At 41.0% G+C, this 14,824-nt stretch overlaps 1 protein-coding gene across 4 annotated transcripts in view; it reads right to left on the reverse strand.

Moving 5' to 3' along the window:
- LOC124054367 (RNA-binding protein with multiple splicing-like) overlaps positions 1-14,824 on the reverse strand; it is a 36,465-nt gene that overhangs the window by 17,351 nt on the left and 4,290 nt on the right. For all 4 annotated transcript variants that reach the window (XR_006842364.1, XR_006842363.1, XR_006842362.1 and 1 more), the window contains exons 2-4: positions 5,041-5,118; positions 4,276-4,314; positions 1,489-1,551 (exon numbers count right to left, since the gene is read on the reverse strand). Coding sequence is in view for 1 of the 4 variants with exons in the window: in XM_046380258.1 (XP_046236214.1) it covers positions 1,489-1,551; positions 4,276-4,314; positions 5,041-5,118 (180 nt within the window). In the remaining 3 variants the exon portion in view is untranslated. The remainder of the gene's footprint in view (positions 1-1,488; positions 1,552-4,275; positions 4,315-5,040; positions 5,119-14,824) is intronic.

The raw sequence follows: 14,824 nt of genomic DNA on the forward strand, positions 1-14,824 counted from the left end.
AATTACCCTCGCCTGAGGAAAAATAAGGAATGCCACATAAACAAAGGTCTTCGCTATCCCAAAACAAAGCAGTTATTTGTTTGCCTGCTGTGAAAGCAACCAGGCCAGAAAAAAATTTCACCGGCAACTATAAGCACCCTCTAATTAACCTCATTCGATTGCCTGTAAAAGACATGCAAGGAAACATGGAGGGTCAGATCAATGGGGGAGAAAAGTAGTCAAGAGTAAAGCGAGAAGCCACGAGGATGGTTTTCTCAGCTCGTCCCAGCAGGCTAGGGCAAAGCTGGGCTGAAACAAGCGAGGGATGACTCTTCTCATGAAGGGGAGGGAATTAACTAGGATTGCCTTGGCTCAGTGCATTCGCAGCTTCTGTCAGTCGGGGCTGCAGAGGTATAATAAGGTGCATAGATATAATGAGGCCTGAGCACATTTGAACTGTGTTGAATCTCTACCTTTAAATGTGTTGTGTTTTTTTTTAACTTCTCAGCACTTCTACATGTATTGTTTTGGTGGTGACTGGAAGTGTTGCAATGTCACTGTTGAGAGAATCAAGTGCTATTTTGGAAGCTATATGCACTCGTAAAATACAGCAGAACTATGACGGGAAACAAGTCCCCTGCTTCTCTCAGTTTTCTCTGTCTTTCAATATGCAGATAGATGTTTGCAAAATCTGGCTCATCTCCATATGACCCCAGGGACATAGCTTTCCCCCGAAAAAACAAAAGCACTGCTCAATTCTCAGCCCCACTGAGTGATTCTACGAAAACAGTCAGACTATTGTTGGCTCATAATAAGATGATAATTTTTATCCTTTCTTCAACTCTCTGCACTGCCTTTGATGCGCTCCAATATGAAACTTGACAGACTCTGCTGGTGTTGTCACGGTCCCACTTTAGGAGGATGATAAAACTGATCATTGTCAGTGACAACAGGATCAACAAAAACTTGAGAAGCAATAGCAGGGTAGTGCATATCTAGACAGGTTAAAAAAACAATGGGAAACTAAAGCTGTGTGAGAGCTGTTGTTCATTACCGTCTATCTGTACTTTGTTTCAAGCGAGCTGAATAAAACCCTGTGAGGATGGGCTCTGTTTCATATTTGAGTCTGCTTCATCAAGGCTTTCTACTGAGCCTACCTTCTGAAATAAGTGAGATTAAAATTAAACCCAAGATCAATATTTTCTATTTATATGTGGAAGAAGAGCTAATTTTCCCTCCTAACCTTGCAGGATCCACGGCAATGGTTTTAGAAAAAGGCTTTATTTATTCTAACACAAGCATGCAGACATATGGCATTGAGAGCAGCCATGATCTGTTTGTCTTTACTTCCTTTACTGGCATTTCACATGCAAAATCACATGCAGGAATTTCCCTGATACCAGATGCATTTGCACAGAAGGCAGAAAAATGCAATTTCAAGTCATCACACAATATATACAATCGCAGAGCTGGTGCTTGAGAGGAGCACGAAGGGGGCATGACACTTACGTTCAAGGCATTCTTAGCAGCCTCCGCCTCTGATCGACTGTCAAAGCTGACAAACCCCACTGGCTGGGGAGACAAGAAGACAGAACAAAAGAAAGAAACATGGTTTAAGGCAGAATACTGAGTCGGCATTTCTGTCTGAGTGACTTAGACATGTTGTTCTTTTTTTATTTATTTATTTTTTTTTATCATGCACAACACCCCCCCCCCCCCCCATTTCTGTCTCTCTCTACCTCACTCTTGTCCTGTTTATAAAACACTGGTGACATAGACAGAGAGCGGGAGAGAGAAATTGAGGCTGAACGCTTACACTGTAGAAGAGTTCATCATTCAGCTCCCCTCTGCCCAAATATGGGCAATGTGGGAGAGAAAGTGCATGTAGGATTGAGTGTAACAGAGGCGTGTGTGTGTGGGGGGGGGGGGTTGAAAGAGGAGAAGAAGTAGAGAAGACAAGTGGGTTGAGAATGGGAATTTTGAAGTTAAAGGTGAGAATAAAATAAAAAAAAAAGTGAGGGGAGAGGTCCAAGACCTCCTTGAACAAGACAGTCAGTGGAAAGCCATGCAATATATTCTTGTCTATTTCACCAAAGATTCTTTCATATTTTGGAGATGTCACTCTGGAGCCTGTGCCTGCAATAGCAAAAGATGAGAGGGGAAAAGCAGGAAAAAAACACAGGGATGCAGGGGTTTGGTTGTCAGATTTCTAAGTGCTGTTGCAGCTACAAACAAAGAATACACATTTCTGCAGAGTGCGGATGGGGATGTTGGGAGGAGGTGCGGTGGGGTTGGGGGTGTATGGGTGGGTGGGGGGGTGTCTCTAAACTTGTTCATCCCATGGGGTAGTACTGCTGCGTGTGATCTGAAAAACCAGTGTAGGGTTATGGGAATTCTGAACAATTAGAAAAAAAGAAACATGAAAAAAAAGGAAAGAGGGACTAAGTGAAGACGTCAGGAGAGGGAAGCGTAAGAGGAATATAAATAGAAAAGGTCTGAGATCTGGCTCTTGCTATATATGGAGATGGCTGCTTGTTCTCAGACTGGGAGGGAGACGGAGATCAATTGATTTACATCGCCATTGTCATGAGTCGGGAGGAGAGTCGCACAAAACAAAGACAAGCCTGAGGAATGTTGTACAGCCCTTTGTGAGTCCTAAACATAAGCATCAGCTGACATTTGTCCTGAGGAAAATGGCAATTATGAAAGTATGAGGCAAGGTGGGGAAGTGCAAAGAGAGACCAAAGTGCACAAAGAGTTGCTGAGTGTTTCGCTTATTCATTAAACAGGCAGAACAAAAAGAGAAATATCTGCACAAACCACATTTTCTAGATTGTGAAATCCAGAATCCTGCAGGTTAAGTGGAGGCCAATGCAGCCTTTAGATTAAGTAAAAATCACCACAATTACAGCCACAACAATTCATCATTTAACTTGATCAGTATTACATTAAACAAGCATTTGATGACAATTTAAAGATTTACTTAACACCAAACTGGAGAGTACTGCACACCACCATACCCATAAGTGGATGACAGGTGTAGTGTTGGTGTGCGCCATGACCAAGTGTTGTACCTGTACACCTGTAACCACATTAAACAGTGATATCACAGGGTTCTGGAGTACACCTGAGCATTGCTACAGCAGAGCAAGAAGTAAAACCACAAGAGGTCAGTTCTTAATAATTGTCAATAATTGTCTGTCTTTTTCTATTTTCTATTATTGTAATCAGAATATTTTTGTATTTTGGACTACAGATCAGACAAAACAAGACCTACAGACCTATAAGACAATGGTGTCTAGGGTATGGGAATCTCATGCACGTTTCACTGTTTTCTGACATTTTACAGACCACGCAACGAACTGACAAGTGTGGGAAAAGAATTGACAGATTAACAGAGAAGAATACTCATTAGCTACAGCATTAGACACAACACAGTGAGGTGCAAGGTTAGAAAAAACAACAAGGCCTTAACAGTTCTCCTATAGCAACACCCTCTTCCTAATAAGAAAGCTGAACTTGAGTTAAATGTGTTCAAATGTAAGAAGTATATGAGAATAGTTGTTAACCGCCTGTAAGCAGTGAACCAAAAAAAGGGGAAAATCCCAAATGATGCAAATGGATTTTACTTATTGAAGAAATTTCACCACTGGAAAAAAAAAGCTTTCCTTTGTTCTTAGTTTAAGAGGTATTACACTCACCGCTATCTAAATCGCCCTAAACCCCTTCTAATGAGCATGTCATGTCTTTATGCGAAACAGTGTGATGTGGTGAAAAGTACACTGACATGAAGCTAAATTGCTTAACTCTGGATGTGGACACCTGCCAGCTGAGCTCATTTTCAGTCCTGTGCCCCTTGAGGCAAAACTCAACCGTCAGTACTGCTCTTGTCAAAGCGTTCGCTTTGACACCTCAAAATTCTTTTCCCGTCTCCCTTCCCATCCCAGCACATCCCACCGGAGTTGCTTGTCTGCGACTACAAGCATACTATCCGACTGCCAGAGGCAAGTTAGTGCAACGCTTTTTCCCCTACCCTTCCCTCCAGTAATGTTTTTTTTTTCTATTCCAGTATTCCAGGTACCTCCTGACAAAGGGTGCTAATCCTACATAATCAACAAGCTGATAACACCGGGGAGGGGGGGGTAGGACAAAGGAGAGACAAGAAATTAAAGGTGTTGATGAGCAAGAAGTTGGGTGATACAAACAGTGACAGCATGGTGAGAGATTGAGTGACGCCTTCAAACATTTGTGTAGTTTTAGTTTCTTTGTATAGTATCAGGGCGTCTTGTAGCATACCTGTTTAGAAGTGAGTTTTATCAAGGAGCCTTCATAGCCCTGAAAGAAAGATTAACAAAGACAAGAGCTTTAATTTGATGAAAAGAACACAATATTTTAAAGGTTCTAGTGAGCACAGTTTTGCTAAATATAATTTTGTGACAAAATATTGCATTATAGCACTTGCATTTAGTAAAAAGTTTTTTGCTCTGCAGGGTCACCACTGACTGAGCTCGGTTGAGTCAAAGAGTTCTTATGAATACCTTACGGACTCATTGTTGTGTTTTACCTGATTAATCGAGACTTACTGCTCATGATATAAGCCATTTACTCAGAGTACATACTATAAGCATTATCTAAGAGAGGTTAGATGCATAGCAATTGTCCCATTATTCACTTTAACTTTGCTGCTGCACCATTAAAGTGCATTATTCTAGGGCGATGGTCCAAAAAGCTCCCTACATCTGCATGCACTCACCTGAACTGAACTAAACTCTAGGACTCTTTGTGCCTGGGACAAAGTGAAGCTTTCTGAGCTGAAGCAAATAGCTTTGTTTTTGTATAGCAGGCAGCGAGCCATTTTTCCATGAGAGACACGCACACATAAGCTTCCCGCGGATCAAGATGTGATTGAACCTCGGCTTTAGGAACACAGACACTTGAACCTTGCGGGAGAGTTTCCATTGCCGTTTATTTCATCACCATTAATGGAGGTCCCATTGACTGCTGGAAAGAAAAGCTGCTAAGAATAGCTGCAGCCCATCCATTTAAAACATACAAACATACCTTAAATGGTCTGAACAGGAGATAGAGCTCCCGCGGCTTAATATCCAGTGGTAGCCCACTGACAAATAGCGTTCGGACCTGAGGAAGACAAGAAAGAGATCATGTATTTTTCATTAACCTCCAGTGGTTATAAATAGCTACCTCGCATACCTGACAGTAACAGATGAGGTATTGAGGAAAAGGATACAGAACAGGAGTTAAATAGTTCTCTAGGGTTGGCTTGACACTAAAAGATAGACTTTTCAAACACTGATAGGGATGTCTTTCAGCTCGGCAAATACACTCACACACACACCTTCCTACAGTACATGTATTGTGTCCTCCTGTGTAATCTGCAGCCTGCTGTGTTTTATGGCAATCCTCCCTCGCAGCTCTAGCCTCTGTTTTACATTTGAACTTTTAAACTTGCAACTTGAGCTGGCATTGCCTGGGAATTACAATGTATATGTTAGGAAAAAAGAGGGAGAGAGACTAAAGGAAAATTTAATTGTTGTGGCAGTACTGAGTCAGAGAAGGTGGAAAACCACAGTGGGAGTAACATGAGAGTGACTCCAAATTGCACTCTCAGGCGCAGAAAAAAGAAGGAAGTTGTTGTTTTCATTACGAGATAGAGACTCTAGGTGTACGGCAGGTAAAGTTTAGGTTTGTCAAAAGGTAATTTTAGACTGAAAGACCTGTATTTTTAGTAAGCAAATCTCAATCTACAGCCATGCTGGAAAAAGCAAACATCTAAAGCTAGCATTTTAAACTGCATGCTGCATGTTTCCTACAACCTCAATGTCAACACTAAGAGATTAAAAAAAAAAACACAAAAAAACAAGGCTCATGACACTGTTGAGTAACAGACAGCTGATAGCGTGTGGGTTGGGGTGAACTCATCTGATGAACTGCATGTGTTGAGAAAAGGGATAAATTTGAAATATTAATTTGGAATGTAACTTATGAAGAGTGCGGTTGCCACTCAAATGTCAAACTGAAACCGTCTAATTGAAACAACAGAGGTGGTAATACAGAATGTACTTTTGTAAAAAACTGGCTTATTTATTCTATTCTATTCTTGAATTTCGCTTGGGATCAATAAAGTATTCTCTCAGGATCAATAAATTATCTATCTATCTATCCAAAAGGAAAAGACCAAATAAGTAAATACCAGCCAGGAGCCAGTTAGCTTAACTTAGCAAGAGACCAGAAACAGGGAACCAGCAAATCTGGCCCTGTCAAAGGGTAACAAAATCCACTGACCAGCACCTCTAAAGCTCTCTAATCAACATCTTGTTTTTATTCTTTAATCCATACAAAAACAGTTTAAATTACACATCGTGGTTTTTAAGGGAGCTAGCATTATGTGAGTATGTGCTAAATGGCTGCTAGCTCCAGCCTGATACTAATATAAATGCAAACAAGAGGGGTATCCATCTTCTCAGCAACAAAATTATTAAGGGTATCACCCAAAATTGATGCTCCTATGCCTTCAAGAAAAAAATAAGGAATGTTCTAAATAGCATGTTACAAAAGTTCTTCTTAGTGGCAACCTGGTTTCCATGCAAAATGGCTTTGTGTTACAATAATGTGGGTACTTTTAGGGCACACAAACAGTTTGACAAAGTAAGTTGGCCAAAGCTGTCAGTGTGAGCAGCCAATCTCTTTTCATTTTTGCACACCACCAGTGTCACCCTCTTAAATAACACAATGTCTAAAAAGGCTTGTGTGAACAGCAGTAGTTCTTTCAACATATGCAGACACATTAGCACCAACTGCACAATTTAGTAAACACAGACATAGCAGCGCTACAAGACACAGGTGCTGAGACGTCCTGTCACAGCTTATGAATGCAGATCTGGTTACATTATGGAGGTGGTGAAACAGGGAGATTCTATTCGTTACATGTAATTGTGTCTGTCCTTAATAAAGGGTCAGCACAGGAAAGAGTTGTTAACACAGGTATTTCTTCCTATAAAATACAACATGTGTCTTCCACTATCACAACAGCTTTATTTCTTGCGCCTCGCTTAAGCTTTACAAAATACTGAAAAATCCAATAAAGTGGTACAAAAACAACTGGGACAAATATGAAATTATAGATACATTTACTGTCAGCTAATTCTATTATTTACACAGGCACTAATCACACCTCATATCATGAATTATCATCCAACTGAAGTTGCCCGGGTGTAAGAAGATAATTGCATTAGCACACGGGAAATCAACAATAGACCGTGTGCATCAAAGACGTCCAACAAACCCCACACTCATGTCAGTGTGTGGCTCTGTAATTCCATTATTCAATATTGTGATTATATTTAAGGCTGAAGCTAGAATAAAACTGTAGATATGCAATTACACAGAGTAGATTCAAAGCTCCCAGATTCATCAGATAGGAGATTCACAACACGGGGGTACAAAGGAACTGCTGAACTAACACTACACCTCATTCCCACATGTAACCTGATACGCACCGCTGATGCCAAAGTCAGAGCAACACACAAACAAAGGAGCTTAGCAACTGAGGGAGCAATAGTTGGAAAGTGCCAACCTGGCCGTCCAGCCAACAAATCTCAGTTCGCCGACTTTCTCACCTTTGCTCTTATCTTATCTTATCTGAGCCTAGCTGAACCCTGCAGGGCCATCCCTGGGCTCTGTCTCTGACGATTCTGTTTAAATAAACTCTTTTAGAGGGTCTCCTTATATGGAGTTACATGGGAACATGGAGTCAGAGCAGGATGGTATCAATCAGACACGAGCAAGGGCAGTCCCTGACAGCTGTTGAGGCTGATAAAACTCATACTGTGCTGGTAAAAAAAAAAAATTGCAATAAAAATAAAGGGACTGCTGAAGCTAAAAATCCCAAAAGGTTTTTAAAAGCTGACAACCGAGTCACAACAACTGGCATCAGTGCTGTTGGTTTTAAATTTCTATCAGGTACTGGTTTCGCTTGATACAGCTGCATGTTAAAAAAAAATACCAAAATAATGCTAGAATCAAAAGATCTATTGTTGAATGTTGTACTAGCTTCTTCTGTTCAGAAGACAGATTGATATTTCACTTTCAAGTCTCTTTGTTTCACTTGGATGGATGGGTTTAAGTTGAAACCGAACACCTGAATCACTGCAACTCAAATACACTGACTTTTCAAAGAAGATTTTAGCAATAACACAGGTTATTTTGACATGATGATTACACTTAGATAGTAGACTTCAGCATTTTATCAAATTGGACTGGAAACTGGAGTTTGGCACACATCTAACTCTTCTTTGTCAAGTCATCAAAGAGCCCATCTATGATTTAACTCTTATGTTTAGTAATGAGGTAATAGACACTCAAGAGTTAGAAATGCTGCACAAGTTAGGACAAACACAGAACACAATGAGACAGCTCAGAACAATAGGACATTCTTGCCTGTGTCGAACCTCATTCCTGAGACTTCCTGACATCAGCTGTTGTGATATACGATCGGTTCGCCGCGTGTCCGGAGTGGAGCTGACTGAACACACTGGACACGGGATGATTCACAGGCAAATGCGTCAACAGCTCTGTCCTGCAGACATCTGCTGTTGATTACAGTATCAGTCTTTATTTATGCTGCTTAAAGACGAGCTCGGAAAGGCAGAGAGAGTTGTAAACATGTTGTCGCCAGGTAAGGTGAGGCATCAAAGTTTCATGAAGTATTAAACTAAACTGAAGGTCAAGTCAGGGGTTCAGCAGATTCTCCAGTATCATAAAAGAGCAAAGATAAACCCTCTTCCACTGTTTTATTGGGTTTTAGAAGTATTGTTTTATTGGTTTTTAGTGAGTCACATACCTACATTTCCATAGTGCTGAGTGTTGAATCATTCACCATTTATGGCGTGCTCACACACCAACAGCAGTCTCTACCTACCACAAACCAGCTGAGTACTTCACAGCCGGCTACCAGTGCAGTTCCCTGGCAACGCCTTAGCAAAGCACAGCAGAGTGTGGAGCCCCCGGCCAAAAACATCAGATCTTATTAAGGCCACTTCTGCAGCAAGTCCCAGGGGATCAATGTACCTCTAATCAGAGATCCTTGACTCCCCGAGCCCCAGATGAGGTCATCACCTTATTGATACTGTATCATTGCACCTGAAGGTTTGCTGGTGCCACCCTAAGGCCAAAGAAGGAGGGGTGAGGGGGTCTGTGCTCACAACAACATTCAACAACATGACTGAGGTGTTATCTTAAAGGACAACTGGTTAATCACAACTTGGACTGCACTTTAAGATCTGTTCTGATGACACTGTAATCGTCAAAGTAAATTCTGAGATCTGAGAACTAAAGCTGCAAACAACTATTTAGTATTTCCGTCGGTTCATCTTCATTTCATTTTCTGTTAATCATTTTGTCGATAAAATGTTAGTGAAAAATCCCAATGTTATCAAAGTAGGTATATCATACAGGTTCCAAACAAGCCAGTGGTTGAGTCAGATTATCCAGCCCAGTTCATCTGAAGTAAAACTGAAAGTGAACACACCAAAATGTGCAACAATCCATCACTGACAAGCTTGGCAGGTCAAATTAGAACCAGGAAGTGGGTCTGAATGTTTACAATGTTTGCTTTCACCTCCAAATAAGTTTGGAACTTCTGATTGCTTCTGTTTAAACCCTTGTCTGACCTGCTGTAGTGATGTTGCTGTGTTCTGAGATCTCATCAGTTCACAGTGTGAATACAATGCTGCCAATAGACATGATGGCCAAACTTAGAAACACAAGATCCAAGTTGTAATGGACCAAAATTATCCTTTAAATGAGCCCAACGAAGGAGCAAAATTACAAAGGATGACAAATTTAGCACTGAGCCAAACATCTGGTGCTAAAAATATCAGCTCCCGAATGACGTTTTTATTTATTTTTTTTACTTTTTTGGTGTCGCTAATGAAAAAGGGAAAAGTTTGTTAAGCCCTGAAACCAAGAGACTAACCTTTAACCAAAGAGCCTACCCATTATTAAATGTCATGAAGCTTTAATTAGCAGAGGCAAAATTGACAGCACAACCTGATAGCTGGAACAATAGCTGGCTGGAACAGCATTCAAAACCTGCATTAAAGTATTCTGAATTTTCTCCAGCACAGAATGCAATTTGCCAGCCATTACAAAAGCTACTTGATTTGTCTAATTAAGTGACCTAGCAACTTATTCATGTGTCATTTCTATTCAGCCTGCGTTGTAGACTTTGAAGACGTGTTACACCTATTGCCTGAAATGCCTCATTATAGTCTGTGTGACTTTCTCAGATATTTGCTCTGACTTTAATTGACTGTTCATTCTGGCTGAAATAAGGGACACGACCTTTGTGAGATGTGAGATGATTACTTTGTGTTTCTTTCTACCTCCTTGTGCGTGTGTGAGTGTGTGTGTGTGTGTGTGTGTGTGTGTGTGCTTGACAGCCAAGTGAACAGATAGAGGTCCTTCGAGCCAGATACGGAAGGAGGCAGCTCTAACCTTGAAGCCTAGAAAGAGAGGGTACAGTAGCCTATTGTAGCATGTGTGTACACGCAACAAAGCTGCAATTACCTGAATATGAAATCATAAAAAAAAGGAATCTTTCATTGTAAACCCACACGAGTTGCTTTCAAATGCACACACAAGTCTTGGTTCACTGTGACCAAGCAAAAATCAAAGTCTACCCATAAGCCCATGTGAGCTCAGGGCAAGTTGAGTTTTCTTGCATCAGTCGAGTGCAGCGTTATTAAAAACAGTAACTGACAGACTCCCACACTCCATTGCAATCTGAGTTGTCGCTGCTCTGTGTTGGCACCGCTCTCCATCATCCTCTCACAAGGTTTTTTTTTTTTCCCCCTTCATCTTCCATGTCGGAGAATGTGAAGAGTGAGAGATCGCAGGCCCTGTGAGGTGTCAAACGACCATAAATGGATGACTCCGTTTGTCTGTTAATCTCCAGGGTTAAACAGGTCAAGTTTCACATTTGGGGTCAGAGGTCGTGGGGTCATTGTGTAGGTTTGGGGTCAACTGTGAGGTTGACTACACTCAAAGCGTCACGGTTAAGCTCTAAGAGTGTTTTTTTTTTAATCGTCAGTCTCATTCTCCCACAAGTGCTTTCGACCAACAATTACAGCTCAGTGACGGCCTGTAAATGTTCCAACAGGTTAACCTTTAAAAGACATTTAAAACAAATGACCTAGGAAAAGCAGGCAAGGGCCCACTTCACTGAATTTCCCCCCCTCCTTTTGCTCTTTTCTTCCCCTCTCCATAACAGCTTCCCTTGTTTTAAATGTAACCAGGAAAAGAACACTCTGCTGTCTTAATGACACACATGCTCTTTTTCCTTTTTTTAAAAAAAAAAACAAAAAAAAAAAACCGTTTTTGATAATAATATGGCCCTAAGATGTCATTTAGATGATGTGTGGAAGGGAAGAGAGACTCATTTGCAGATTGTCAGCTGTACATCAGTTTGACTCCTTGGCCGTCAACTTAGACTTCATCCCAATCTTTCATATTAGTTTGCTCTCTTCTTCCTTTCTTTTATCTGATGAGTCTCAATGAATGGACTTAACATTCCAAAGTGCTCATTATCGCGAACTAATCGGCCAAGTCCTCCTCTGCCTTTTCCTGGACTCTCTTTGTTGCCGCCTGCCCGAGTGGATACCTTAGACTGTTTGGTTTTGAGGTTGGGTGGGCAGAAGGTTAAAGTGCCCGGGGAAAATGGAGACAAAAACAACAGCAGATACTCAGTCATCCTCTCCATGAAGGGAACGTAAACCTGCTGCTAGTATGTTCTCTTTATGTGCAGCTGTTCATGTGCGTTTATCAGTGACAGCACTTAAAGATCCCATATTTAGGGGTGCAAATAATTGTTATTACGGTATATTTTTATGCTGCCATATTTTATTCACTGATTTTACAAAAGCTAAAGATGAAATCTTCAAATCTCAAATTTCATCAATTTATAATAATGCAAACCAGATAAAATTACCAGATAGCTGGCTGTCAAAAGAATAGCAAGTCAATTTTCTGTTCATCAACTAATAAATGAACTGACAAGTCATTTCCGCTTTAAGCTAATCATATTATATCTTTACTTTTCTGTAAAGCTAATTTGACTTTTCCTAGAAGATAGCCCATGCTGGACAACACAACAGGAAATTATCCCAGTTAGAGCCTTAAAGGGACTAATCCATTGATGCTGATCCGTACACTTTGCTAGTTTCAACTTCGGTCCCACCTTTTCAAGCTAACCTTGAGCAGTTTGGCCTCGGATGCCTAACTCTCGCTGGCCAGGCTGTTGGCACTCAGCCGGATAGTCGGACAGACAAGTTTCTCCTCATTACCGTTCTGCCTGGCTCGCTCCTGTCTTCAGAGCTCTTCCCATGTCCATAAATGGCCCTTTTGTTCAGAGATCTCAGGGTCACGCTTTCAACGTATGTGGCGATAAGGGATAAGGAGTCTGTCTACTGGGACTAAAACTGGCAAGGGAGACCACAGGATGAAGAAGGAGGGAGTGGTATAGGAAAAAGGAGAAGATTATAAACAGTACCAGGGCAGAGGGAGGGAGGAAACAGAGAGAGAACAAGATAGAGAGAGGGAAGAAAAAAAGGGTGTGACAGACAAAAGGAAAGGAGGGAAGGAAATGGAAAGGAACGCAGATAGATAAGTGTAGAGAGGGAGCAAGAGAGAAGATGGATGGAGAGGGGGAGTTTAGGGGAGTTTAGAGAAAAGAAACTGGATGAATTAGAGAACTACCGACTGAAAAAGTGTGCAGAATCTTAAAAAAATGAGTGCGAAGGAGGGTTCAGAGAAGAGATACCGTAGGGGGATAATTATAGCGCGTGAGTAAGCAATATTAAGTGGAGGTGACAGAACAAGCACATAAATACGGCTGATGGCAGACGCTGTCTAAGCACAAGCTGACATTTCCTTCACTTGTGTAGTGTGTCATTAATTACAAAGCAAACTCAAAGCTGACAACTAAGAAAAGCAGCACCATTTAAGAGACTTCGTGGTCAGTTTTAATAGTTTCTATATGACTGTAGATATACATGTGTATGTATATTTAACTATCTGGCTCTTTTTTTAATCTGTGACCTGACTGACATGACTTTTCTTTTCTTTTCTTTTCACATCAGTCTAGCAGGATTCTTCGCCAGCCGTTCCTGACGCTAAGCCTTGTTGTTGTCTTTTCAAATACCCCTTGTCGCACAGCTGACAAATGGCTAAGATAAGATGACAATCCGCGCCGAGCTTTTATAAATAAACTCCTACCTATCAGAGATAGACGGGTAGACGGAGCAGGGTTTTACTATGAGTGTGAGCCTGTAAATTGGATTTTTATTGTAAATATTTCACAGTATATCTGTGATGTTGAGAATACTGTCAAGTCTACATTAAATCTCTGTGTATATTGTCTTCAACAATGCGTGAGATGTTTTCCTTTTTGCCCTATCATGGCCACTTTAGCCTCCAGGCTCCCCTCTGATAACGTTTCATGTCACAGAGCGTTAATATATCTGCATGCCCTTTTCATAGATACACTCACAAGTACTGACCACTGTGCCCACACTACTGAGTTAGGGACCAGCGTGGCCTCCCTCCGTTTCACCACGCTTCTCCAGCAGCACAGCTCCCCACCTGCATCGCTTCATGGAAAAGGTCACGCTGGCCACATGACCTGCTATTTGAAGAGGAACCGGTAGATACCCAAAGCAGGCCAAGTACAATCCAATTACACCCCAGGGAGACACGCTGCGTTTGCTGAACTCTGCTTGAGTGATATTCTGTTTCTCTTCTGGTGCTTGTAAAGAGCCACTTACATGTTTATGTTCAGACGGGAACAAGAATCAGCAGATGTTTTACGAGGTTCAAACTCCTGCTGCATTCCACTGTTAAATCCAGGTTTGTTATGAATATGAATATGATTTCAAGTAAAACAATAATGAAACAATAAAATGGTGCTCTGTGGTCTTTCATTTGTTAAAAATCAGATGAGGTCTGATGGCAGACCTCCAAGGTTGAGGAGGCTGGGAGGGACTCCACTTCAATAAACACAAGTAAGCCGGAGGGAAACTGACAGCAAGGAGGTCAAAGGTCAAGCTTAGTTGGGTGACTTGGTTAGCTATAATGCATTCCATTTACTTACAACCTGCCCTGCGTGTCCTCACCTTTCTCTCGCTTCTTAATATTGCACAATCCTTCAACACCACCAACAACAAAGAAGGCCGAAAATACAATCTCAATTAAATAAAAAGTTATTTTCCATGCTTTCCATGAGTAAACCATCTCATGATTTTACTGTCAATTAAACTATTTGGGCTGTTAAAAATTAGCCATCGCCGATTCCCAAAACCAAAATGACCAGGTTTTAGTGCGACTTCGATATAAAACAAAGCAAAGTAGCAGATCTTTGCATATAAGAACCTTCAAGGAGCAAATCTTAGCCACTCATTGCTTGACAGATGACTGCAGTAATTAACTCATTGTTACAGTTTGGAAAGAAACTAATGAATATTGTTGTTATCGATTAAGATGCTGATCAAGTGCTTAATTAATTGTTTGCTGTATAAAATACAGAAAAATTATCATAATAACTCCCTAAGGCTCAAGATGACGTCTTCCAGCCTCTAATCCATAAACAACAATATCATAAAAGAGATTCTATTCATTTATTTTCTGTCAATTGGTTAATTGGCTAGCTGATCAAGCAACAAATCATTTAGTTTTTTTAAATAAGTAAGTAAAATCTTGATATTTTGACAGAGACGCAAATGTCCAATTCTCAGGTCTCTTAAGGCTGTACTGAGTGCTCCATAATATGCTG

This window comes from Scatophagus argus, chromosome 23 (genome assembly GCF_020382885.2).
Source record: "Scatophagus argus isolate fScaArg1 chromosome 23, fScaArg1.pri, whole genome shotgun sequence".
Classification (NCBI taxonomy): domain Eukaryota; kingdom Metazoa; phylum Chordata; class Actinopteri; family Scatophagidae; genus Scatophagus; species Scatophagus argus.